This window comes from Oncorhynchus gorbuscha, linkage group LG05 (genome assembly GCF_021184085.1).
Source record: "Oncorhynchus gorbuscha isolate QuinsamMale2020 ecotype Even-year linkage group LG05, OgorEven_v1.0, whole genome shotgun sequence".
NCBI lineage: Eukaryota > Metazoa > Chordata > Actinopteri > Salmoniformes > Salmonidae > Oncorhynchus > Oncorhynchus gorbuscha.
In genome coordinates this window covers 19,919,221-19,946,709 of record NC_060177.1, presented here as the reverse complement: position 1 = coordinate 19,946,709, position 27,489 = coordinate 19,919,221, and the positions used below count along the sequence as shown (strand labels likewise).

Sequence of the window (27,489 nt, the reverse complement as noted above, 5' to 3'; positions counted from 1 at the left end):
TCATTTAATGCCAGATTCCCTTTTTGTGACGGTTAACTCTGGTTCACACAGTGATTAAAGAAGTGCTTCCTGAATTATTTGTGTGCAGGGACCCTGCACATGTTTTGTTGTGTATCACAAACCTTTCTTTTTGTTATAGTGTCCAACACACACACACACACACACACACACACACACACACACACACACACACACACACACACACACACACACACACACACACACACACACACACACACACACACACACACACACACACACACACACACACACACACACACACACACCTGAAGAGTTTCTCAGTCTTTGATGCGAGGTATGTTGTATGCGTAGTGGACCAGAGGGAGCCCTCGGCTCTGGCAGAAGCAGGCTCGTCCACAGGCCTGCACCTGGTCTGAACTGTCGGACACAAACGAGTCCCCCTCGTCAGCGTACTCTGACTGGGCAGAGAGGGTGCCGCTGTCTGCCCAGTATCCCTCCGTACGCTGGCCCACTGCCGCACCGGCTGAGAGGGTAGGGCAGCTGTGGGACTTTACCAAGTGTCTGCAGACTGATGATGAGGAGGAAGAGGTCCTGGCATCTAGAGCCGCCTGGCAGCGCTCACACATGCCTGTTTCCCCACAGAGCTGGGAGTACACCCCACAGTCATAGCCCAGCCGTGTGGAGGAGTCTCCGTCCCCATCCATGACCCCAGAGCCCCCTGCACACTGCCCAGCCTTCACCCCCCGGGCCACAGCTCCATGGCCCCGCAGCCGCAGCCAGTCCTCCCGGAAGGCGGGGCTGAAGAAAACGTAGAGCACGGGGTTAAGGCATGCCGGTAGGGGGAAGAAGATGAGCGTGATGGACTTGGCAATCTCAGGGCCCCCTGCGGTGCCAGACCTGGCCAGTAGAGGGGCGAAGGAGAAGGCTGCCACAGGACAGAAGAAGATGCAGTTGGTAAATATGAGCCATGCCACATGGCGTACGGCCCCTGCCTGCTCCTGGTCTGCCAGCTCCACCCTGCCCAAGCCACAGTACAGCTGGGTGTACACTGCTGCTGTGAACAGGTAGGCCAGAGCGTTGAGCAGCACCAGGGCCACAGTGACACCCAGCGCAGGGCCCTCACCACCAGAGAAGGGTAAACAGAGAGGGGAGGCTGAAGGGTCGCTGGTACTGAAGAGTGGTAGGCAGGCTGCTGCAGCCGCCAGGAGTCCCAGGAGAGCAGCCGCCAGGGCGAAGCGTCGTTCCCCGACCCCTCTCTCGCTGCTCCTCCTGGGTGAGATGGCCTTCCCCAGGAGCGCCCTCACCGCCACGCTGCGCTCCACAGCCGCCAGGGGCAACAGCAGCACAGCCCACTCTGAGGACAACACCGCCAGGGCCCCTGTTGCCCGGCAGCCCACCCCCGTCTCCCACCAGACCCCAAACTCAGCGAAGGAGCCCCAGGTGGCAGCATCCAGGACAGTGAGCACCCCCACATAGACCCCAGTGAGCAGGTTGGTGAGGGCCAGGAGGCCAACCAGCAGCCTGGCAGGGGAGAGGGCCAAGGCCCGGCGGGAGAAGGTGGCTGCCAGCACCAGAGTGTTGAAGATCAGGGCCACCAGGCAGATGAACCACACAGTCAGACGGATCATCCAGCTGCCCAGGAGGTGCTCACAGGGCTTGAAGGCTCCTGGAGGAGAGAGACAGAGTCAGCCTTCAGTTAGTAAGAGATGTGATGATGTACCGAATTCAATGCTGTAGATGACAATAAAGTGGCCGTGGTTTACCTGGAGAGGGAGAGCAGTGCATGACCATCGATATCCTCTCCACTTCTTCTCCACCTAGAACACAAAGATGAATTAGCTAACCAATTTCAATATACTTTTTATCCCTCCTCTGAATAATACTTTTTTATTATTCCAAGAGTGGTCTAATCACCAGTCATGATGACATATTTTACCTGTAACCTTCTTGATGTCCTCCTCATCAGTGGAAGTTGTTGAAGAATCACATCCCACAAATGCACAGCACTGGTAAGCATAGGGAACTGATACTGACCTGTAGACCACAATAGGACCATTATCATTCAAAGTTTTGCATGACCCCAACCTCACAGTTGGACTTAAGTTTAGTTACTGTAAGTGAATTGGGTTTGGCTCTACAGTGAGTTCACATCTAGTTCAGGACAGTGTGAGGTCATTTGGATGAATTACTGGGATTCTAACCTTAGTTTGGGGAGGCTCTTTGCAGTAAATACATTTTTCATCTGCAGGTTTCCAGTGAGTTTCAGTTGGTTCAGGGAACTCAGTCCAGTTGTTGGAATGCTGGTCAGCGAGTTTAAGCTCAGGTCTCTAAAACAAACAGGACATATTAGCATACATACATTCCTGGAATACACTACTAGCATATGTACACATTTGTTTAAACAGTAATGTATTTGTTATCATGACTTGTATGAGAACGGATGTAGTTTTTACCACAGTACAGTGTCCTACTCACAGGTTTGTTAGCACCGTCAAATAGAGGAAAGCATCTCTGTGGATGGTTTTCATTTCATTTCTACTCAGGTCCCTGCAGTAAAGAAAATTACTTAATGATGTGTTCAGAATCAGGGCAGCAAATTAAGCATGCTTTTTTAAATTAGCCTCTGGCATGAGCTAGTGAAAGCAGAACTGAGTTCATTTCCAATTAGATCTACTTAGGCCCTTCACCTTTAAGCCTCAAGGTACTATAGGCTGCAAGTGTGTGTGTGTGTGAGTGTGTGTGTGTGTGTGTGTACTCACAGCAAGCGCAGGGCAGACAGGCCCTGGAATGTGTCCCTGTCGATTTGCTGGATGTGGTTGTGCTGCAGGCTTCTATAATTAGGGCAGAACACAGAATATACACTCAGAAAAAGATAGAAGATGGGGGTCATCTTGAGTGTAATGTTTAAAAATGTGTTTGTGCTCTTGATCACATTCCCAACAATATACCGTACTCACATTTCCTGCAGCTTTAGACAGCCCTGGAAGGAAGGCAGCTCCTCAATCTCATTGTAGGACAGGTCTCTGATGGGCAAAAGGATGAAATAATGTAATCTGGAATGTCACCAGCATTTATGTGAAACAGATTAATAAGGTAGGATAAGGGTGAGAGGTGAGGTTGGGGATACTTACAGAGTCCGCAGCACCTTGAGATCCTCACAGAGCTCAACCGGTACGGCAGCAATCTTTGTGCCTGTCAAAGTACTGAGAAAGAAACACTCGGATTTAATTACCACTGACAAACGGTCTCACTTAACCTCAAACAAGGCAGAAAAAAAATCTAATCACTAACAATCTGTCTAACACAAACACATTCATTCTAACATTGTTGGTCAGTGTCAGTTGTGTATGTTGATGTAACGCATCTGCTGTATTGTGTACTCACAGACTCTCCAGGTTGTTAGTCCCAGTGAGACAGGGAAACTCCTGCATCATACTGGCTCCACGAAGCATCCTGAAACACATACCTCACAGGGTTAGAACACAAACAGGTATGACAGACCAGAGACTAACTTTAGTCGGAATAACTGTCCACTCGTAACATTAGATCATTGTATGAAAAAGCATCTGAGCACCAGCAATGTACAGTGTATTGTATCACATGGTGATTTCATACACTGTTATTGTAAAGCAGTTAATTCAGAGATCCTTACAACACTATGTATACAATGCTCAGAGTACCAGACTTGGCTTTCTAACAGATATGGACAGGGACTTACAGGGAGTGCAGGTCAGACAGGTTCTGGAAGGCTGAAGTTCCCACAAAGGACAGGGGGTTGTCATACAGGTGGCTGGGGAGGATAAGAGAAGAGGACACTGACAGTAAACTAATTTACTATGCGATAATGGCACCATCTTCTGGACAAATATCTTATAGGGCCCATGGTCAGTCACTATACCAGCTTGGTGCTGTCAGTCAGTCACTATATTACCAGATTGGTGCTGTCAGTCAGTCACTATATTACCAGATTGGTGCTGTCAGTCAGTCAGTCACTATATTACCAGATTGGTGCTGTCAGTCAGTCACTATTTTACCAGATTGGTGCTGTCAGTCAGTCACTATTTTACCAGCTTGGTGCTGTCAGTCAGTCAGTCACTATATTACCAGCTTGGTGCAGTGAGTCAGTCACTATATTACCAGCTTGGTGCAGTGAGTCAGTCACTATATTACCAGCTTGGTGCAGTGAGTCAGTCACTATATTACCAGATTGGTGCTGTCAGTCAGTCACTATTTTACCAGCTTCGTGCAGTCAGTCAGTCACTATTTTACCAGCTTCGTGCTGTCAGTCAGTCACTATATTACCAGCTTGGTGCAGTCATTCAGTCACTATATTACTTGATTGGTGCTGTCAGTCAGTCAGTCAATATATTACCAGATTGGTGCTGTCAGTCAGTCACTATATTACCTGATTGGTGCTGTCAGTCAGTCAGTCACTATATTACCTGATTGGTGCTGTCAGTCAGTCAGTCACTATATTACCAGCTTGGTGCTGTCAGTCAGTCACTATATTACCAGCTTGGTGCAGTCAGTCAGTCACTATATTACCAGCTTGGTGCAGTGAGTCAGTCAGTCACTGAGACAGTTATGTGTGTAAATATGATAAACTGTACATACTAGTACAGTGTTTCCCAACTCCAGTCTTGGACTACCCCCAACAGTACACATATTTTGTAGCCCCGGACAAGCAGACCTGATTCAACTGGTCAATTAATCATCAAGCACTCAATGAGTTGAACCAGGTGAGTTTGACTGGAGCTACAACCAAAATGTGTGCCGTTGGAGGTACTGGAGGACTGGAGTTGGGTAACACTGTGCTAGTACATGAATGTGTGAAGGCTTAAGGTTCTATTCTATAGTATTTGTTGACTGTCGGACTGGCTTTGAAGTATGGTCTTACATGGTGCGGAGCAAAGGGTTCTTGTGGAAGGCTCCCTCAGGTACGGCTGCTATGTCGTTGCTGTGAAATCCACTGGAGGAAAGTGAAAATATACACAGTGAAAATTATTCTAACCACAATCTTTGGGATGAAGGTGGAATATTAAATATGCAATGATACAGTTGCAACAGCTGAACAAGATACAAATTGTGATTAGGAAAAGCGAGAGGTCCAAATTAAGTAAACTGTTATAGTTGCCAATATGTAAATGACCACTAATTTTGTATGCACAGCTTCTGTGTGCTACAGCTTCCTGATTTCTGCACTTAATGTGGCTAATTCCAGTTTTCACCATTAGATGGCATCTTTCAATCTATAACATGTCAATTATTTGCCTGAAGGTTTTACTGCTAATTAATATATACTGCTGTCATAAAACATGGTAAATTCCATATCTGTTCAATATTGTTTTTCCATCAGAAATATGAAAGGACACCATCTGGAGAACAGTTGTTACTGTCCACATGAAACGTTGTGAAGTCATGATCTATTGTTCAAGATGTCCCAGTGACACTGAAAACAAAGACCAGGTAATGTACCTAATGTGCCTGCGTCTTTTATCTAGTAGACATGTCCCTTAGATCCATCACAAGTTCAAGGGATCAAGAAACCATTGTACAGGAACATTTAGACAGCCTCTCTCTCTACTACAGCGCTGACAGACAGGAGAGGAGAGCAACAAAGGTAAGGAAAACAGATAGAGGAGTGTATTCTTGGGGGCACTAGTCAGACCCCATCATTAATCTCTCAGCTCCCCCTGCCAAGGTTCACAGCTCCACCGAGACACATCAACAGCTCACATTTCTACAAAAACACTGCAGCCTGCACGCAACCACAGTTACACTGGAGAAAAGACGAGGGGTCTCCTCTTTTTGCAGAAAATGATATCAACTCTAGGCCACGTGTCACTTACTGACTAAACAACCTAATCACTCAAAGTTGACATTTCAGATTTTCAAAATCTCACAAAGGGAATCTGTGTACGCATGTGCATCCCTGTGTGTCAGTGACGGGCGCGTGTGCGTGTGCTTCCATTTGTGACTGTGTGTGTGTGCATGTGTTTGTCATGGGACAGTACTCACAGCTCCTTCAGTTTGGGCAGTGCCTGGATTGCTTCTGGGAAGGTCATCAGGTTGTTGAAGTTAAGATCCCTGAGGGGCCAAAAGGAGCAGGGAGTTTCATAATCATTACACCACACACCACAGCACACTCAATCATACTGTAACCATTCACTAGCAGTGCTGTGCAAACATATGGTCACCTTAACGATAGTAAAATATTGATCTTCCAGTTTCAGGCACAACACTATAAAATAGCCAAGTGTACTGTCGTTCCCATGACAGACTGGAGTGCTCATAATATAAGGTAGGCTCCTATAGTAAGTAAGACCATTCTCTTTATGCTTTATCAGTGTCAACGTTGTGAGTGAGTTTGACACTGCAAAAATAATTGTAACAGCCATGGTACGTCTAATATGGCTGCTGTTAAACCACAGGTCAGAATGTCTCTGTCCCCTCCGGACTAAAGATGTTGTGTCACTGTTCAGGCTGGCGACGCAGGAGGAAGCGAACAATGGGAGGGTAGTGCAGATAGCCATCACGGACTCCGCTCCATTTATCCTGGAGCAATTACAGGAGGAAGTGGACACACTGACGTCCCGGCTGCTCTGGGTGTGTGTGTGGGGAAGGGGGGCTCATACACACTGCCGTCCCGGCTGCTCTGGGTGTGTGGGTGTGTGTGGGGGGGTGAGTGGCTCATGCACACTGACGTCCCGGCTGCTCTGGGTGTGTGGGTGTGTGTGGGGGGTGAGTGGCTCATACACACTGACGTCCCGGCTGCTCTGGGTGTGTGTGTGTGGAAGGGGGCTCATACACACTGACGTCCCGGCTGCTCTGGGGTGTGTGTGGGGAAGGGGGGCTCATACACACTGACGTCCCTGCTGCTCTGGGTGTGTGGGTGTGTGTGGGGGGTGAGTGGCTCATGCACACCGACGTCCCAGCTGCTCTGGGTGTGTGTGTGGGGAAGGGGGCTCATACACACTGACGTCCCGGCTGCTCTGGGTGTGTAGGTGTGTGTGGGGGGTGAGTGGCTCATACACACTGACGTCCCGGCTGCTCTGGGTGTGTGTGTGGGGAAGGGGGCTCATACACACTGACGTCCCGGCTGCTCTGGGTGTGTGTGGGGGGTGAGTGGCTCATACACACTGATGTCCCGGCTGCTCTGGGTGTGTGGGGAAGGGGGGCTCATACACACTGACGTCCCGGCTGCTCTGGGTGTGTGTGGGGGGGTGAGTGGCTCATACACACTGACGTCCCGGCTGCTCTGGGTGTGTGGGGGGTGAGTGGCTCATACACACTGTTAATGAGTTTGTATTCAAATGCACTTACAGCGTCTCTAGGTTCTCTAGCCCCGTGAAGCAGCTCTCCCCAATCTCCTTAATTCTGTTATTATGCAGATGCCTGGAAGATAAAGGATATATTTATATTCCATTCCCGGCTCAAATTAGACTTCACTGTTGCAGACGAGCCAAAAGGGACATTGAACAACAGAAGGAACATGTACAGGATATCTAGTCTGTGTGATTGAACATGCGGGGAGGTTTTAATAGGAATCCATCTTTATTTATATATATATATATATTTTTTTTTACCCCTTTTTCTCCCCAATTTCATGGTATCCAATTGGTAGTTAGTCTTGTCTCATCGCTGCAACTCCCGTATGGACTCGGGAGAGGCGAAGGTCGAGAGCCGTGCATCCTCTGAAACACGATCCAACCAAACCGCACTACTTCTTGACACAATACCCAATTAACCCGGAAGCCAGCCGCACCAATGTGTCGGAGGAAACACAGGAAACACCTGGCGACCGTGTCAGCCTGCACTGCAGCCGGCCCACCACAGGAGTCGCTAGTGTCAGCCAAACCCTCCCTAACCCCGACAACGCTGGGCCAATTGTGCACCACTCCATGGGTCTCCCGGGTTGCGGCCGGCTGCGACAGAGCCTGGACTCGAACCCAGAATCTCTAGTGGCACAGCTAGCACTGCGATGTAGTACCTTAGACCACTGCGCCACTCGAGAGGTCACCTGTCTGGATTTTTAAGCAGGATATAATATAGCAATTCTTATTGACATACAACACACATAAAAACAAAATGCTCAATCTGCCTTTTCACATCTCCCACACTCCCTGCCTGATAGTAAAGACCCAATTCAATCTATTCATCAGGTAAATGTCCTCTGCAGCTATCACCAGAGACCACAGTGATTGGTAAGTCAGGTATCATTGTGAGTGCTGGTGTGTCGAAGGCTGATGGATTCAAGGTATTTTCTTCCTGTTTATTCTTGCCAGCCACTAGGGACACAGCTCTGTCCTTTTTCCCTCTAACTGGGCCCTGCAGCCATAGCATTTTTCTTGTGCGTGTGTGTGTGTGTACGAGCGTGCGTGCGTTTGTGTGCGCGTGCACGTGTGCATGCGTGCGTTTGTGTTTGTAGGGGCATTCCACAGTAAGTGATGGCTTCATACAGTATGTTGATGTATTTAACTGAGAATTTAATTTGACTTGGAGTGGAATGGATTTGAACATCTGCAATGTTTGAATGGTAGAGAAGTGTAATCTGAGGGTTAGTTCCTTTGACACTGTTTAAAAATATTAAAATAGTTACATGTAACAGTCTTTCATAATAAGTTATATTCTATTACCCATGATTCCTACATTTTCCTCGTCCAACAGATGTAAATCTCCACCAAAAATATCTAATGCATGTGCTACATCTGAATCTACAGTATACTATCAATGAGTTGAACCCCCCAAACTCTCCCATATGGGAAGGAGCACAGAACAGATCCTCTGTTTTGACTTGAATTGTTCAGACATGGGTTTAAATACTATCTTGAGTTTACTAAGCTTGCCTGGCACAATGGAACCAATAGAATAATCACAAGGAGTCCAAACCCTGTCCCTCTTGCACACCAGAGAAGCTAGAGCAAACGCTAAATGTATTTGAAAGATTTAAAATAGTATTTGAACCCAGGTCTGGAATAGATAAATCTGCAACACTCACAGCACCACCAGACTGGAGAGGTTGGCAAAGGCATTGTTGGGGATGTGGGTGATGTGGTTGAGTGCCAGGGTGAGAGCCTGCAGGTTAGCCTGGTGTCTCATGGGGCCCACTGGGACCTCAGTCAGGCTGTTGTCATCCAGCCAGAGGTGGCGGAGCTGCTGCAGGCCCTCAAAGCTATCCTCAGGCACAGTCGTGATGTGGTTGGCATCCAGACGACTGCAGAGGGGGGAGAGATTTTAGAAACCTTTATCTTACTAGTTATGTCACACCAATATGTGAATCCTGTCACACATTCACCACCATTAACATTCTCACGTTGAGGACATTTCATATTGATACAGCACATAACACAGAGACAGAGACAGAGACAGAGACAGAGACAGAGACAGAGACAGAGACAGAGACAGAGACAGAGACAGAGACAGAGACAGAGACAGAGAGAGAGAGAGAGAGAGAGAGAGAGAGAGAGAGAGAGAGAGAGAGAGAGAGAGAGAGAGAGAGAGAGAGAGAGAATCAAGGGCCATGTAAGGAATGGTATTTATGAGGTATTTCTATGGCCTCAGTAGAAAAACATTAACACTACGGTCTTCCATTTTTAACAGCTTTCCATTGCCCTTAATCTTATCAACTGCAAATATTTGAATCAGCCATTGGATAGCCTACGACTGTCACGTTCTGACCTTAGTTCCTTTTTTATGTCTCTGTTTTAGTTTGGTCAGGGCGTGAGTTGGGGTGGGCATTCTATGTTTCGTATTCTAGGTTTTGTATTTCTGTGTTTGGCCTGGTATGGTTCCCAATCAGATGCAGCTGTCGATCGTTGTCTCTGATTGAGAACCATACTTAGGCAGCCTGTTTTCCCACTATGGGTTGTGGGTAGTTGTTTTCTGTGTCTATGTTATACTATACAGAACCATTTAGGTTTTCATTTATTTCTCTTGTTCTTTTGTATTCAGTGTTCGGATATATTTAATTAAAATATTGACACTTATCACGCTGCGCATTGGTCCGATCTTTCCTACTCCTCCTCAGAAGAGGAGGAAAACCGTTACAACTACATTATAACGTATGTATAGAAAGCATGGCGTTACTATACAAATTGGAATTTCATTACTCTTATAAATATTCTGCATTTATTTCTAACTATTTAAACTGCTCTGGTGAAGACTACAATCAAAAGGTTTTAAATAGCTTTGTTCTACACTCAAGGTTTCTACTAGTTTTGTATTTGGCTGGTGCTGCACATTCTGTTCCTCATTCATGAAACCTGCTCCTTAATGTAGTATCACAACGTTCACTCTCTCCCTCGCAACAAAAGCTCTATCCCTTTGTAATTCTGCTCTTCCACAGACTCCCTCTAAGTTTCAATCTCCTCTTCCCTCGCTCTCTTTCCACCTCCATGACTCCATATCTCTCTCTCCCTCTAAATTCCCTACGAGTCTGTGTTGGAAGCAGAAAGGCACGATGATTGACATCTAACTCTCAAAGGCATTATACAAACCCAGCTAGGCTCTGCCAAAACATATTACTTCAGCTACAGACCTTAGCCCCTAAGAGAGAAAAGACTCATGCAAAAAAAAGAGAAGGAAAAAGAGAGGGAAAACGTGGGACTGAGGGAAAGGATCTGGAGAGGTGATAAATGGCAGAAAGCTGGATTTTCAGCATGTCCCGGACCAGGCTTCCAGCTGGAACTCATCCTACACTATTCACAGTCAGAGTCAAAAGAGGCACAGGGAAACAAAGATGGAGTAATGCTCAGTCATAGTCCCTCGTCGAGTGACATGCAGTAGTCACAGAGTCACTAAGTTAAAAAGAAGAGTCAGAGTCACAGAGTCACTAAGTCAAAAGAAAAGAGACGCTGAGGAGCTGGGGATTTGGAAACCAGTGCAGGGTTCTACGTGGACTATTTTTACAAGGAGCACATGTGCGCGCCTAAGTTGAAAAATGTAGGCGGACACAAAGACAAGGACACAATGAAAAATATTTGAGGTATTAAAGCTAGAATCCTTAATTTTTCTACTGGTACCTGAATTAAAATTCCAGGTCACAAAGCAATAATTACAATTGCTGCACTGGAGAGCCCTGCAGTGTCTAGGAAACATAACCCACACACACATCCATTTCAAACCCATACAGGCAAAAATCAACCACATAAATAAATAGATGATGTCTAACTGTTGGTAAATGCAACGTGGTGGGGGGTAAAGATAGCATGGTAACCAGATGGTTATGTGTGAGCTGTGTAAAGGTTAGTGCAATGATGCAGGCAAGTCTAGAGGAAGCTAATAGGTCAATTGCATTGTAGAGTGAATGCTTCCCATTGTAAATGTCATGATTATGCCTGTGATGTCCATGAGTTTTGCCATTTCAAGTCTCTAAAAGATGTGTGTGTGTGTGTTTCCAGATGGGTGAAGAGATAGGGGGACTCACAGAGACTGCAGAGAGTAGAGGTTCTTTATAGCTGTACTTGGAACAGTCTTCAGCTGATTATTCTGCAACATCCTGAGGGAGAGAACACAGTTTTATAACCTGAACTGTGGTCGTACCAACATGCCTCCTCATTACAATTTCTGCACAACCAAATCAAATCACATTTTATTAGTCACATACACATATTTAGCAGATGTTATTACGGGTGTAGCAAAATGCTTGTGTTCCTAGCGGCAACAGTGCAGTAATATCTAACAATTCACAACTATACACAGATCTCAAAGCAATAGAATCGATTAAGAAATACATAAATATTAGGACGAGCAATGTCGGAGTGGCATTGACTACAGTAGAATACATACGGTATGAATTGAGTAAAGCAGTATGTAAACATCATTAAAGTGACTAGTGTTCAATTATTAAAGTGACCAGTGATTCAATGTCTATGTATCTAGGACAGCAACCTTTAACGTGTAGGGTTGAGTAACCAGGTGGTAGCCGGCTAGTGATGCAACAAGCCGTCACGTGGTGTGTACGAGAATGAGAAGATAAGCTCTGTATTGAGTTAAAGTGTGAACACAGTATGAAAATGGATGCACTCACTACTGTAAGTCGCTCTAGATAAGAGCGTCTGCTAAATGACTAAAATGTCATGTAAAATGAACACAAAAGGATCACAAAGTGTTACAGCCTCTCAACCTCTTATCTCTATAAAGGGTCAAAATCATTGACTAACTAGCTAGCACCTCAGGCTTTGTTTCATAAGCTTGTGTATGGGTTCGGGGTGAAGTAGAGTGTACACTATGCATTACAGTATACTTGACTGTGGGGAGGATGTGTGTGTCTCTGAGCACACACGTTTGTGTCTGCATGCATATCCCATATGAAAGAATACTAGTGTATACTATGGTAGGAATAGTATAGTATTCACTCACTGTAGTGTTTTTGCAGACTTACCCACTGTATTGTTTTTTTGCAGTCTGAAGTCTGCAAAAACACTACATTGAATACTGTAGTATGCTGTAGTATTTACGGTTTACTGTAGTATAAATACTGTAGTAAAAAACAGTAGTTTATACTATAGTATTTTTGCAGTCATTACTGTAGTATTTACTAAAGTGTTTTTGTTTTATCATCTATGACATAGAAGTGGGGGGGTTCTCTCTTTGACAAAACATACTGGACAAATAATAAAAGAGCAAATTTCACACAGTTGTGTCAAGTTGGCTGGATGTCCTTCAAGTGGTGGACCATTCTTGATATACACTGGAAAAACTGTTGACCGTGAAAAACCCAGCAACATTGCAGTTCTTGACACACCAAAGCCGGTGCGCCTGGCGCCTACTACCATAACTAGTTCAAAACTCACTTACATATTTTGTCTTGGCCAATCACCCTCTGATTAGCACACATACACAATCCATGTCTTGAGGCTTAAAAATCTACTTCATCTACACTGATTGAAGTGGATTTAACAAGTGACATCTATAAGGGGCCATAGCTTTTACCTGGATTTACCTGGTCAGTCTATGTCACGGAAATGTTTTGTCCACTCAGTATATATGGTCTATCCTTGGCCTGTATTTTTCTCACTTACCTCACTTACAGGGGGCACAAATTGGGATATGGGGAGTGGAAAAAAAAGGTTTTGGCTGACTGACATTTCAGCAATATTTACTAGTGTTTTTTGTGGATAATTCTGTAGTATATACTATAGTATTCAACAGTATACTACAACATTATATACTACTCGTACTACACATGATCAAGAGATACTGTAGTATACTATACTACACACTGTAGTAAGTACTGTAGTATTCTACAGTAAACAGTAAACTGTAGTAATTTTTATGTGGCATGTGAGTACTCGACCTTGTAGTGATGAGCGTTAGTATCCATCTGTCGATTCTAGTCTCTACTGGACACAGATGTGGTTATGGTGACTATCTCCCTTCCTCTCTACTATCAGTAGTCTCTGTCGTCAAAGCAGGCTAGGGCCCAGGGGAACAGGCCCTCTGGTTTCCTGCCTCTTCACACACGTCACATGGCCACCGCTCGTTGGGAAGGAAGTGAACACCTCCGTTTTATTTCATTCACCAGTTTTATTTACAGGTGTGTGCATGTGAACGTCTGTGTGTTTGATTTTGTGTGGGTTGTGCCCGAGCACTCACCAGTACTGGTCTTTGAACCCTTGGCTCAATGTACAGTCACAGAACATACAGGTATTACATGAGTGTTTGTCTGTGTGTACGTGTTGTAAGTGTGTGTGGAGGACCAATGAGCGGCACACTAACAGGACTTTGAGCTGATGCAGTCCAGACAGAGCGTCAGGGTGGATGAATGAGAGGTCATTTCCTGCCAGTCGCCTGAGGTAGAGAGAGAGGAAGAGAGAGAGAAAAAGATGGTGATCAATTCATGATTGCATCGAAAGCAATGATTCATATAGTAATCTATATGTTGTTGGTACAACTTTCAAAGCTCTCAATTTAACAGCTTCACTTTGAAATGTTAATACATACAAGATTGAAAATCATTGACCAAAAAAAACCCCACAGGCTCCAGTTTGTGTCACCAGGCATAGCATAGTATAGCATAACATAACATAACGCCTGGGGTGCCAGAGAGACGTGTCAGTGCGACAGCATTTTGTCACTTCACCAGACCCTCTGGGGAGAGTGGACACATTAGGACTGGGCCTAGGTTTCCCTTCCTGGGCCTGGTCTACCTCCCCTTCCCTTCCAGCCAGGATATCAGGAAGAACTGGCAATGTGAATAATCATGTGGGGGCGGGATGTCAGGGACTCATAGTTCCACCAAATCTGGCCTGGGAGATTAGCACCAGATTTATCACCCTCTGCAACTTGAGCTGGGTGGCATTAGATTCCCCTGCAGCCAATAGCTGCTGGGTGTGAGACTGAGAGCCTGGGGAATCTGAGTAACAACTCCCACCATGCCCTAATACAACCCCACAACGCACCCCCTTACTGGGGCCTACTCGGGGACACACTTCCAGGGATGTCGAACACAGTTGGTCCATCATTTAACAACCAGACAGGATCATATGACAGGGTCTCTAGTCTAAACACACAAATGCTAGTGGCACACTTCCACTGTGATCCAATGGCAGACCATGTTTAAAATAATATTTGTTGTGGTTGACAAACATGGCTGGATTTGGAAGGTTATATAATGGTACATGCTCTACAACTTGACTTGGCTCTGGCTCAAACCACAGGATTCCACAGGACACGCTTCACCATCAAACACCCAAATCAATTTGGCTTCTCATGAGTCTTTATCAACTATTCATTGACGGAATTGTTTCCTTTTGACAGCATTTTTATTGTTTCCCAGCAGTAAATGAACTGTTGAAGTACTTGTAGTCAAAGGGGCCAGTTTCATGCACATATGTTAAGCCTACCTGTTGACTCTCTTGCACTAAGTTTGCTGCAACTGCAAGCCCAACTACTGACAATTATTAATTATTAATCTAGGACTCAAGTAACAAAGCATCAGGTTTGAAAGCAGAGTAGGATTCATGTGCAAATTGTATGTGGTTAGTGTGTCTGCCACATTTATATGGTACTGTAAACTTTACATCCAGTCTTGGAGCTGGTAAACGCCCACATGTCTATGGCCAAGCCACCACACGTTGGCCTGCTAACAAATTGCTAAGACGTCCTTCATGTTTCAGGGTGAAGAACCTCCCACCCATTCCCTTTCTGTCAACAAATTCAGAACACGTCCCCCTAGGCTTTGATGAAGGCAGAAGAATGTGCTAAGCCTTGTTGAGGAAAGACTAAATCCATTCTGTAGCACCACTCCCACAACCATTCTATTTCACTAAGAAACTCACTGGTAGACAACATACACTTCAACATCAGAAGGTGAAGAGACCAGGAACACACGCTCATAGAGACAAATGTGTACAGAGACAAACACATACAAACACAAATTGAGGGGGACTCCCCCCTACATCTCTTTATCGGTCAGCATGGTAGCTAGGCTGTGTTGCGCTTTGTTCAGGATGGGAGGTGTGTATGAAGGAGGGTTGCGTGACTATCAGAGAGGGAATGTTTCTCTCTGGGCATGTCCCCCTCTCTTCTCAGTAAGCCCTCAGGGCTGGAGCTGTGGTTCAGTGACAACACCACCACGCCATCCTCTCAGTTCACTTAATGAAACCTTATGATTTGTTTCGAGGATAAGGCTAAACAAACACAAATTAAAAACTCTAGACAGCTGTCAACAAAACAGCATTCCGAAGCACAAAAATAACTGCTAGGCCCTACAGCGCTGCTCAGTAGGGTTGGGCGGTATCCTGATTTTCATACGAGATACCGATTCTGTACCATACCGGGGTATGCGGGATTATCGGCAGTGTACACAAGGGGAGCTAATTCAAACAAAACAAAACTCGTTTTTTTGTTTAGTTTTTTTGGGGTACAGAACAATTTAGGCAACAGGGATCCTGATCCAGGAGGGGATTGAATATCTCTGCTGTAACCAAGAAGCTTGATCTTGAAATCTAGCCACTCAGCTTGCAAGTTAGCAAACCAAATGCGTAGCTGGAGCCCTCTGCCGGATATAATTGATTTTGACACATTTTAGGATTTCTTATAGTTGAAAGCTGCAGCTGTACATAATCCATCGGTAAATAGCCCACCCAATTGACCTACCTCATCCCCAAACTGTTTTTATTTATTAACCTTTCTGCTCTTTTGCACACCAGTATCTCTATCTGCACATGACCATCTGATCATGTATCACTCCAGTGTTAATCTGCTAAATTGTAATTATTCGCCTACCTCCTCATGCCTTTTGCACACAATGTATATAGACTCTTTTTTTCTATTTTCTACTGTGTTATTGACTTGTTTATTGTTTACTCCATGTGTAACTCTGATGTCTGTTCACACTGCTATGCTTTATCTTGGCCAGGTTGCAGTTGTAAATGAGAACTTGTTCTCAACTAGCCTACCTGGTTAAATAAAGGTGAAATAAAAAATAATAATAAATCAATAAAACGCACCCCATTTTTTAAAAAACAGTATTGAAAATGATAGACAGTATTTTGAAAAATATCCCGGTATACGGTATCTCCCAAGCCTACTGCTCAGCTCCAGAGCAGGATGGAACCCAGAGAACAGGTTTCACTAAGTATATATGACACTGGGCAGGAGCCTGCCCCTGCCTGAAAGGTAATGTTGAGTGGTGGAGTGCAGCGAGAGTGCCTTTTTAGCCAGGTTGTCATGGAAACCATTGTTTTGCCTTCTTCCTTCCTGCCTTGCATTCCTCCACTTACAATGCGATGAAATGTAAATTGCCCTTTGACAGAGCAGATGAAGTAGACCTAGTGTTCAGAAGAAAAGGGAGCAAAGACTTGTCCGAGATGATAGACACAGACAGGCTAAAATAACATGGGCTCAGAAGCAGAATAATGTTAGCTGGTCATTTTGCATTCTCAGGGTGACATGTTACCTGATATCAGGTAGACAGATCTTATCTTTACTTCTAGCTCTGAACCAGACAGAGGGGTATTTCAAGAGTAAAAAAAGGACAAACACACTAAGATTAGATATGCTCATTGAATGGGTCCCAGAACTGAGACATGCGGTTGCCACCCTGTAAATTCTCAAAGAAAATACAATGAAAGAAAGAATGTGATGCATCTCACATACAAGTTCTCTGGAAACATACGTAGCCTATAGTCATGGTACTGTTTGATAGTCATCATGGTGTAACTTGCCCTTTCTGGAAACACAAGGCATGACTCTTTGGTGTAAGAGAAACTACAAGGTCCTTCATATCTCGTTGAGCAACTTGTTGATCAAACACATAATACAACTGGTCTGTTGTGGTTGAAAACCACTGATTATCATATGCATGTGACAAACTGTAGTGGGTAATGTACTAGGAAAGATGAATACTCACAGTTCTTCTAGATAGGGGAAGTTCTTGAAGACAAATGCCGGGAGCTCTGTGATGTTATTCATGCTGATGTCACTGGAACCAAACAACAAGTGTCATGAGTGAATCAGCATTTCTCTCAGGTTAGAAACGGAACACAGCCCTGAATCCAATTCAAATCTCAAACAATCAAGCTGGATTTATACTCCTAAAGACACAACAACAGAGAATTGCAGAAATAGTATATAATGTTTGATGCCATGGTTGTGTGTAACACATGTATCTTTTTTGAGGCATAACTAGGAAGTAACTGCTCAGAAGCATGCTTTCAACACTGTTATTTTGGTTTTCCTGTAGATTGGTAGAGGGGAAGTGCTGTCATCTTCCCCAGCAGTATAATGCTTCATTTGGGCCAAAACAGGTCCCCAGCAATACTGTAAACCCTTGAAGAAACCCTCCTCATATTGCCCAGGGGACGTTCACTTTTCCAACTCACTGCAGAGAAAGACAGGCATGTAGCAGCACGACAACTATGCAGACAGCACTCACGTTTCTTCCCCACCTGACTAATCCAGTATGTGACTTACATATGTAATACATAGAGAGTAACTGTAGGGAAAAATTGTCATCGAATCCAACTAAAGTTCTAGGAATTGATGAGAGATTGTTATATAGGCAGGTTTAGTAAAGACTGTAAACTGTTTTTTAGAATGATCCTAAAGCAGCCTACAGATTAGTACAGATCATCTTTACTTCCAATAAAAAAGAGAGCAAAAATGGTATGACACCATAACAATTCCCTTGTGTTCCACAACAGAGAGTAGCTTTTAACTTCGGGCCACTCTCATCTTGATTAGGAATCCATTCATTGGTTTCAAAGAGGAGTCCATAGACATCAGATGTTAGAGTTGAACCACAACAGGACTGAAAAAAACATCCTGATTTTGATAATGAAGCGAAACCCCCAAAAAAGGGCCAATCTAGGCCCCCCGGGTGGCGCAGTGGTCTAAGGCACTGCATCGCAGTGCCACCAGAGACTTTGGGTTCGAGTCCAGGCTCTGTCGCAGCCGGCCGCGACCGGGAGGTCCATGGGGACAATTGGCCTAGCGTCGTCCGGGTTAGGGAGGGTTTGGCCGGTAGGGAGATCCTTGTCTCATCGCACGTCGCTAGGGTGTTTCCTCCGACACATTGGTGCTTCCGGGTTGGATGCAGTGCGGCTTGGTTGGGTTGTGTTTCGGAGGACGCATAACTCTCGACCTTCATCTCTCCCGAGCCCGTACGGGAGTTGAAAGAATTGAATACTACGAAATTGGTGCGAAAAAAATAAAATAAATAATAATAAAAGGGCCAATCTTGAATTTCACTACCAGGCCTCCCCAACGTCTTGCATGTGTGTGCATGTAGGACTTTGGATCCTTAAAGGATAATATCGGCCGCCACAATCCCACCCCCCACATTTCTAACTACAAAGGCCCTCATCATCCCTGCCATCTATCTTCCCCATCTCCAGGTTACCTAGCTTATCCAATTGCCTTCGAGGCGCTGTACAATGGAGCTTCCACCTTGATCCACCCCCCTACGAACTCTCCTTGGGGCGTTGTGTGGCCACTATTTGGAAGGCTTTCCCGGCGGTCCCTTTGGATACATTCGGTCTTGCTGACAGCACCCCTACACCCACACTCTGTAACCATCTTCCACAGGCTGTTGGCTGCCATGGTCAAGAGTGCAGGCAGCCACAGGGACAGGATGAAAGGGGTGGTCTGTGAATGCTGTCACCCTCCCTCCCAGCTGCTTTGGTCATCAGGGGACCTACCTAGAAATACAGCTGTGATACATATAGAAAAGACAGCACTCTTTCTGAAGCAAAACAGTGACATGCCACTGTTCTGAGGGTATGAAATGTCAACATGACATCAAATAATGCAAAGGTGTCACTTTGGGCTCATATCAGCCTTGGTGGGAAACGGAAAGAATCACATTTCTAGCAAGAGTTGCCAAAAGTTTCACTTCTCAAGCGAGATTTCCCTACAGAAAAAAAAGGAGATCAGTGACAAAGACATCAAAAAGAGGAAAGTATGGGGAGCCGGCAGCAGAGGCTGTTGTCAAGTCTCAACAGAGCACCTTTAAAACTCCCTGGGAATTCACTGCCTATCCAAGTAAACAGAGACACACAGATCATCTTTACTCAGAAAAAAGTGTCTGCTAAAAGACATGATACCTTTCCAAACTCACTTTTGGGGTCAATGTCAAAGACAAAATCTATACCTTTGAAACAATTTAAAAAAAATAAGCAATAATTCATCTGCTATGATGCAAGATGAGAATAAATATATTATCTCAGCATTATCTCAAAGCCATCCACAATCTCTCCATGGTAAGAGGGTCAAAAAGACGTCAAATCCTGTTCAAGTCTCTGGCAAGTGAGAAATTATACTTGTTATTTAGTTGCTTATTGTGCGGTCTCTGATGGTTAGAGCATGGTTTTAGAAAAGCTTGTGGTTATAAGCACATCCTTAAAAGACTTTGGTGGAGGGCTAATGAAGAAGGCCTGCACACTGTTTATGCTCCCAATTCACTGATTTACTGACAACATTTTGATCCGAAACAAATCTTGGTCAGAATGATTTTAACCTGAGCTCGGAGTTAGCTTTCCCCTCACAATTACACAGGCTACTGGTGTTTGTCCACAGACCAGACAAGGAGCTCAGCAAAGCCACACAACAACCACAGAGCTCCACATTATAGACAGAGAACTATACATGGAAAGATTGCACTGCTTGGCAAAGGCAGACCAAAAAGAGATTCAACTTAAAGCGACTCCAAAACCAAGGCGTGTATATGTGGTATGTGTGTGGGCAGATCAGACACTGGCTGGCATAGAGCCATGAGAGGGAGGGGAAGCTACCGTGCCAAGAACAGCAAGGATTGACAGACAGGACAACGGCAGATAACTAAGATAGAGATTTGGGAAAAAAGGTTACTATGTCTGTCCTTTGAAGTTCTCTGGGTGATGAGTTGGAGGGTGTTGAAGGTAGCAAGTGTAAAAAGTATCTGATGTAGTCTCAGCAAGGGCCATGATTCAAGGAGGCATAGCCTTAGTTCAGATGTACCATGAATCCCAAGGTGATCTTCAAAAGGAGGACAACTTCACTTCCTCAATACCTTTTGGCAGTGTTTATTTAGCCGGCTAATGTCATCTGAATGAAAATCGATATCCTGCCGGTACGTCATTTGTTGAGGTAGAGAAGCCAAACCGGGCACCAACCCAACCACCTGCTACCATTGACTACCTCCGAAGTAAAGCAAACTCAGTAATGCTTTGGCTTTTTAGCCCCCTGGTCCCTTGACAGCAGAGTTGTGGGAAAAAATGCAAGTAATGGGTAACTATTTTCTCAGCCGGCTGTTTCTTATTGATTAAAGAGGTGAAGGTGGTGAGAATTGAGGAAGATGGCTGAGGTTCCCTGGCTGCCATGCTGGAAATGAACAAGGGCACTTTGTATACACAAACGGGCAGAGTGTTCCACCATGGGAGTGCAGAGAAGGTCAAGCATTTACCACATGGGTACAAGGGGAGACTGATTCGCTGTAGCTGGAGTGCAAACAACCAGCCTGCAAGGCAAACATGTCAGTCCTAAAACGGTGAGAGACAGAGCGAGAGAAATGATTGATATGGGTATGGGAGTTGTTGTCGTTGGCTTTCATTAAACTTAGTTATTTTGCTATTCAAATGTATGCTTTTTATGCCAATTAACAACATTGAATTGAACCAAGAGAGAGAGAGATTGACAGAGAATGTGATGATGAGAGAGTTGGAGAGGACTATGGAAAAAGAGGATAAAAATTGTGAAGATGAGTAAGTGATTAGAAGTAAAAAAGGAGTGAGAGTTGTGTATAAGGGAGAGAGAGAAAGAGACAGAGCAAAAGGGGGGGGAGTAAACATTCTACCATCTTGTAGTCATCCTGTTTGGGAGCAGGAACCAGTGACTGGCTCCTTTCACCTCTGCTGACCATGAACAAAAGTATCATTCAGCTTAAGATGGATAGAGGGCACCAATGGCAAGTGAGCTAGCTGGACCAGTGAGTGAAAGGGCATTAGTCCCCCTATCCCCTCCCTCCCCTAAACTTGTGCTTGTTCACACTATGAAAGGACTTCAATTGAGATGAGATGTGAGAAGTGAACCCCTCCTATCCCAAACCCTCATGCCCCCCCCCCCCCCCGCACGCACACATGAGAGCGAGAGTGCACACACAGTCACCAAGCCCTCAAGAGACAGATGTTTTTTCGTCACTCGTTTCTGTCAGAGGGGAAATTGGTGTACAGGGTGAGGGGGTTCCAGAATGTATTTCTCTTTCTCCCCACCTGTTGTCCTCAGGCAGGAGAGTCTCATTTTCAGCTGCCAATAAAAAACGTAATGTACACACCAACATGCTGCAGGCAGCTCCACCTCTCCAACCTTCCCCTGGGCTGCTGGCTGGTGCCAACCCAACACTCTGATTTATGGACTGATAAAACAAAGGGCACAGGCCAATTCCTGTCTGTGTCAAATTCCGTAAGATTATGTAAATCAACAGATGCATAAATGTTAAAGTATTGTAGGATATTGCCAATGAAAGTGGCAATGTACAGTACTGTATATTATTTTGTGACTAAGTATATGGGTTAATAATTTTGAAGAATGACCACACATGAAATAAAAACTTGAAGTACCGCTCTAAATAACTACAAATGCAGGACAAGAGCAGGTCTAGTCATAACTGTCTGAAACTATTCCAATTTAAGAAGACATTCCAGAATTCCAAGGCCTGACTTTCAAAAGATGAAGTTACTGTTTGTGCTCCTATTTCTGTAAGTTCTCTTCATAACAGAACTGCTGCCTTCCATTTTCCTCTCAGCTTCAATGTACAACAGTTTCAGTACATTCATGGGGTGGCAGGTTGTACTGGATGGAATCACAGCAGGAGGAAAATCACAAACAAAGCCAACCTTCTGGGAAACCATTCTCCCACCTCTGGGGACAGCAGGGCCTGCAATGTGCCTCTTGTAAGACTGCTGGACCTGTCTGCTTCTGTCATTATCTCTCACTCTGTGTGTGTGTGTGTGTCAATTTCACTGTCTCTTTCTGTCCATTAATCTCTCCCTTCAGTATTTCCTTTACTCAAGCTTCACTATTTGCCCGTCTTGCTGATTGATCCCTGTGTTTCTGCTGTTTGAGCAAAAAAGCTTATAATTTCCACTAAACGTCACAGCAGATAATGTGTACCCCAATGAATATATTAGTATGCCAGCGAACAAGCAACCTAATGTAAAAGTGTTACCAAAATATATTTCTAGAAGAGTACTAAGGATGTAATTCCACCTTTGATGAGCGCTAACTGGGATTAAATTAACATTATGGAGGTGAATATTTTGTTTAGTTCTTTAAACAAACATTAGCTCACTTCCGGTTAGGAGCATTACCAGCTCAGCACAGCCTCCCTGTGAATTAACACTGACAAAAAAAGTATTTCTACAGCTGTGATGTGTCGCACTAATCCATCATGACCCCTGCCCCCTCTACTCACCAAAACACAGAAAGAATGGAAAGAAGGGGAGTTTAATAAGAGACGGAGAAGAGACATTAATGGAGAGAGGGAGAGAGAGAAATACAAAGAGAGAGAAATAGAGACAGCTGCACTAAGGGTCAATTCCACAGTAACAGACAAATATTTTTACTATAACATGCATTTCAAACAAAAACCAATGATTGACCACTTTTAATAATTTCCACTGTACCTTTTACAAAAACACATTTACTTGAATTGTCAGAGGAAATTGCCAGGTAGTCCCTGTGCATGGAGTTGTATCATTTGTTTGCAATAATTGTTTTTTGTTTGACATGCATTTTAAAGTGAAAAATCACTCTGTTGGTGTGGAATTGCTCCAAGGCAACCCGTCAAATACTCTGAGGGCTTGAACTGAATATATCACGTAGTTATGAGCTAAAAAGCTGTCACAAAGCATTTGGTTAACCCTTGCTCAGTGTAGGTGCACAAGAAGCCTTCAAGCCCACACTTCCAATCGTAATAAGTAGACATCACAATTGTAATACAATATTTGGGGATATGTTGGTAACTTACATGTAAGTCTGAAAAAAATCATGATGTTTGATAACAGCATACATACACTACACTGTGTCTAGGTTGACATATTGGTAAATACCACTGTTTCTCTTCATTTTACCTGACACAAAACAACACTGGCAGTTCATTGGGTCAACTCTAGAGCGTGTGTATTTCTACAATTCTGCTGGATATTAATTAACTCAAGAAGTCAATAAAATGTACTTACAGTCAATGTGGTGTAATGTTCAGGCACCTAGGTGGAAACAAAGGTAAAAACCAACCCCTCAGCTTTTATGTTATGTAAATAAAGGTGATGGTGATATTGTATATATTTAAATGTCTCATTCAGTCTTGGATATGAAACTGTTCTGTATCAATACCCCTGGGCCCAGACGTCAATTCAACATCTATTTCACGTTGGTTCAACGTAATTTCATTGAAACAACATGGAAACCACTTTGATTCAACCAGTGTGTGCCCAGAGGGTAGTCTTCTCAAGGTCAGATCCTTCCTTCTTTTCCACATTAGGAAGCACATTTCCTTCATCCACCTTCAATAAATAACACATAGACCCTTTGACGCCCTTGGGCGGCTGCTCTGTTTATCATTAACTAAGACATTGTGAAACCTTTAAGGCTAGTTAACCAGAAATGTATTAACTATGTAGTCCCAGTCTCAGTTTCTCCTCAGTTAGTAATGCTCTCTCTTTTTAGTAAGGTAGTACAGAGCAACTCGCTTTTCTTGCTACAGAGACAAAGACAGATATGATGGCGGAATCACAGGGAATACAGAAAAGAAACAGTCATCATTCCTTAAAATCAACTGTAGGCTAACTAAAAGAGCCATGTCATAGGGCTTTTGGTTTAGTTGTTATTTTGTGTTGATCACAACAGCTTTTTCCTTTCGGCGGTTCCTGAACAAGATTCAGAACATTTTTATTTTGTTAAAAATATAGTCTACAAATAATTTAACATTGCACATTTTCCCCATGTTGATAAATTGCTTGAGCCACAATATTGCAATTTAGGAAACTTTGGAAGTAAATAAGACTTCATTATTACAGTAAAGTGTTACTGAACTGACACATTCGGAGGTGAATTCTGGGTCATTCTGAATTCCCTGTAAGATGAATTTGAAAGGTTTTCCTGCATCACTTTGTAAAGGAAATGTAATGCACATGTAAAGGATATGCAATGCAAATATCAGAAAACCAACCACAACAACTGTCTCTGAGATGGGTAAGTGTGTCCAAAGTGTTGTCTTTTAGGGGTAGGCATACACTTTCTCTGCCATGATGGGAGTTGGTGAGTGGAGTCGCATTCAGGATAAACAGTCTCAGGCAGGTATTTCTGGGATCTGTTAATGTTTGATCTCCAATTTTATAAAGGCCAAATGAAAAGGATTACACCAAAGCATCATGAGGTTCCCTCTGTCAATGCCTGTGCTGGATCAAACCTCAGACTTCTCACAGCAGTAGGCACAAAATGTCTTCTTAGTTCTATTCCTTTACATCTCAACAGAGTCAGTCCAGACTACAGAGCCAAGACAGGCCGAAGAATCAGCTAATTAAGACCTTCTTACTTTACATGGATGATGGGCTACTATTCCACATGTCCCTGAATATAAGTGTAAAAAATCATGGCTGTAGTCTAAGAAAGTGAAAGTCCAGGTCGCAGGACAAGGAATATGCTATAGCTTGTATGCTTTTCAGTAGAGTAAAATACTAGGGTATAAGAGGGGTCATATCAAGGAAAGGTCAGCAAGTGAATGAGTTTGGACCAGCATGAACCATTTGGCAACCATTGCCTAGCCAATACTGTATATACTGTATCAACCTTTAATTTTAAGGCCTACTTTTCCTCTGGCTGTTCATCATTCTTTGTGTTTGCTCTCTCATACCAACCACAACAATGTGTTTGCTATCAGTTGAATAACTGATCCACAGCCCAAAGTTGTAAAAACGCACTCGATTATTTTGCTTAATTGACAGCCATCGTGCAAAAGTTTGCTCCAGTACTTACTCGAGTAAGTAGTGGCCGACCTTACCGTTACAAACACGTCCTAACTAGGGAGAGATATTGATTATAGGTTTAATCGTGTTTTATTACACAGTTTAAATGTGTGTTGATACTTACAGATAATAGGTGAAGGCGCTTAGACCAGTTGGGACAGTGGTCAGTCCTTTCCCAGAACAATCGGCGCCTCCGTCCTCGTCGCAGCTGCATGAGGACGAACAAATAGCCGGAGTGGATTGTCCTTGACCAGCCGCACCATCCGGTAGTGAAAACAACCGCAAAAATATCCAGATGACAAACACGCGCATGTTTTCCTTCTGTTCAGACTAAGCAAAAATGGCTTTACGTTTCTCTTATAAGGACATGCAGGCTACTTTTCGCGTGACTGCTCGGTTGTGATGGCTTGTCCAAGAAGCTTGAATACGTATTATTATTGATAGGTAGTCGACCACTGCAAGGATTAATGCATCAGTCCCACCAAACATATATCCTTAACTACCCTTGTCAAGTCTGGAACATTTTCTTTACTCAAACAATGCTGTTTACCTTGCACTAAGTGTCCTCATATTCATCCCGTGTGGAGTGTTGGTCCTATAAAAATAAGTATCACCCGTCCACACAGACGACAAAATCGACACCTTTAGCTTTTTTCCGTTTTCGTTGTCCCATTAAATCAGCAAACCAGACGGATCCGTGCGTGGACAAAATAAGAAGCCTCAGTACAATTCTCCAACCGAAATGGGAAACACTAGGTGCGTTATTTTTGCTATCGTTTCCCTCCTGATTTGTTTCCTGTAGAAAAACACAGTCAGCTTTCAGCCATTCCTCACGTTTCCTTCCTTTGCTCCCTGCCACCAGCAGCCCGCTTTTTCTTGCTCACTCGGTAAGCACCCTGCCGGACAACCTGCCACACGATCTGCTGAATACAGTATGTTAATATTGACCTACATATTAATGATTTCACAACGTCACACTTTTGCTTTAGTAAGCAACATACTGCAATTAATACGTTTGTAATTGTGTAACAATTAATTTAAATGATCAATTCATTTCCACCTCGGTCATTTCTTTGAGTGTGGTACCATCTCAGGTTAGACCTGTGGTAGTAATTGGTCAATATCTGATATAATGGTAGGCTTACCATTATTATTTTAATGAATCCCAACTGAGTGAAATGTAGTTTTTATTATTAGATAGGCCTAATTGTCAGGTTATTTATATTTTATCATATGATTGATAAACGTTGTAGAACCAGCCATCTCTCCGAACTAAGCAGCCAGCGAAGAAGGATGCCACCATCGGTGTCACACCCTGACCTGAGAGAGCCTTTTATTCTCTAATTTGGTTAGGTCGTGGTGTGACTAGGGTGGGTACTCTAGTTTTTGTATTTCTATGTTGGCCTGGTATGGTTCCCAATCAGAGGTCTATCGCTCTATCTGATTGTGGATCATATTTAGGCAGCCTTTTCTCACTGGGTTTTTGTGGGATCTTGTTGTTTGTGTGCAGTTGCCTGTGAGCACTGCATTTGACTTCACGTTTAATTTGTTCTGCATTATTATGGTGAGTTTCATGAATTAAACGTGGAACTCTACACACGCTGCGCCTTGGTCCGTTAATTCTACAAACTATTGTGACAATCGGCAATACCAGCTTTGAAAGAGACACAGGGGTACACATCATGCTCTGAGCATCATGGGAATCAGGGCAGTGTTCTGTTTCATACCTGAGAGAAATACTGATTCCGCTCATGACACTTGTTGTTTGGGTCCACAGTGACATCAGCATGAATAACATCACAGAGCTCAGAGCATTCATTGTCAAGACCTTTTCTTGTGCATTACTCATAACACAGTTTTTGTCATACCCATACGATAATCAGTGCTTTTTAAATACAACAGAGACATTTTTAGAATATGGGTTTGATCAATATGTTGCTCAACAAAATATTAAGAACTCTGTCTTTTCAATTGAAGTTTCTCTTACGTCAAAGAGTCGTGGTATCGTGGAGTCGGTTATTAATGTAGTGTTTTCAAAAAGCCATACATTTTTCATGCCCCA

The 27,489-nt window shown here is 44.0% G+C and overlaps 1 protein-coding gene across 2 annotated transcripts; it reads right to left on the bottom strand.

Annotated features, from left to right (window-relative positions):
• Positions 1-170: 170 nt before the first annotated feature.
• Positions 171-26,334, bottom strand: LOC124035634 (leucine-rich repeat-containing G-protein coupled receptor 4-like). Of its 2 annotated transcripts, XM_046349186.1 has the most exons (19): positions 25,552-25,679; positions 23,643-23,669; positions 17,339-17,410; positions 13,702-13,773; positions 11,408-11,479; positions 8,981-9,196; positions 7,306-7,377; positions 6,001-6,069; positions 4,880-4,951; positions 3,701-3,772; positions 3,367-3,435; positions 3,114-3,185; positions 2,940-3,005; positions 2,742-2,813; positions 2,458-2,529; positions 2,184-2,309; positions 1,919-2,016; positions 1,746-1,799; positions 171-1,648 (listed from the first exon to the last, which is right to left on the bottom strand). In XM_046349186.1, the coding sequence occupies exons 3-19, from the start codon at positions 17,398-17,400 to the stop codon at positions 300-302; spliced, it is 2,685 nt and encodes an 894-aa protein (XP_046205142.1). In that variant the 5' UTR covers positions 17,401-17,410; positions 23,643-23,669; positions 25,552-25,679; the 3' UTR covers positions 171-299. The 2 variants fall into 2 exon arrangements, with proteins under 2 accessions (XP_046205142.1, XP_046205141.1); XM_046349185.1 differs by lacking the exon at positions 23,643-23,669 and having other exon boundaries at positions 25,552-26,334.
• Between the last annotated feature and the right edge of the window lie 1,155 nt (positions 26,335-27,489).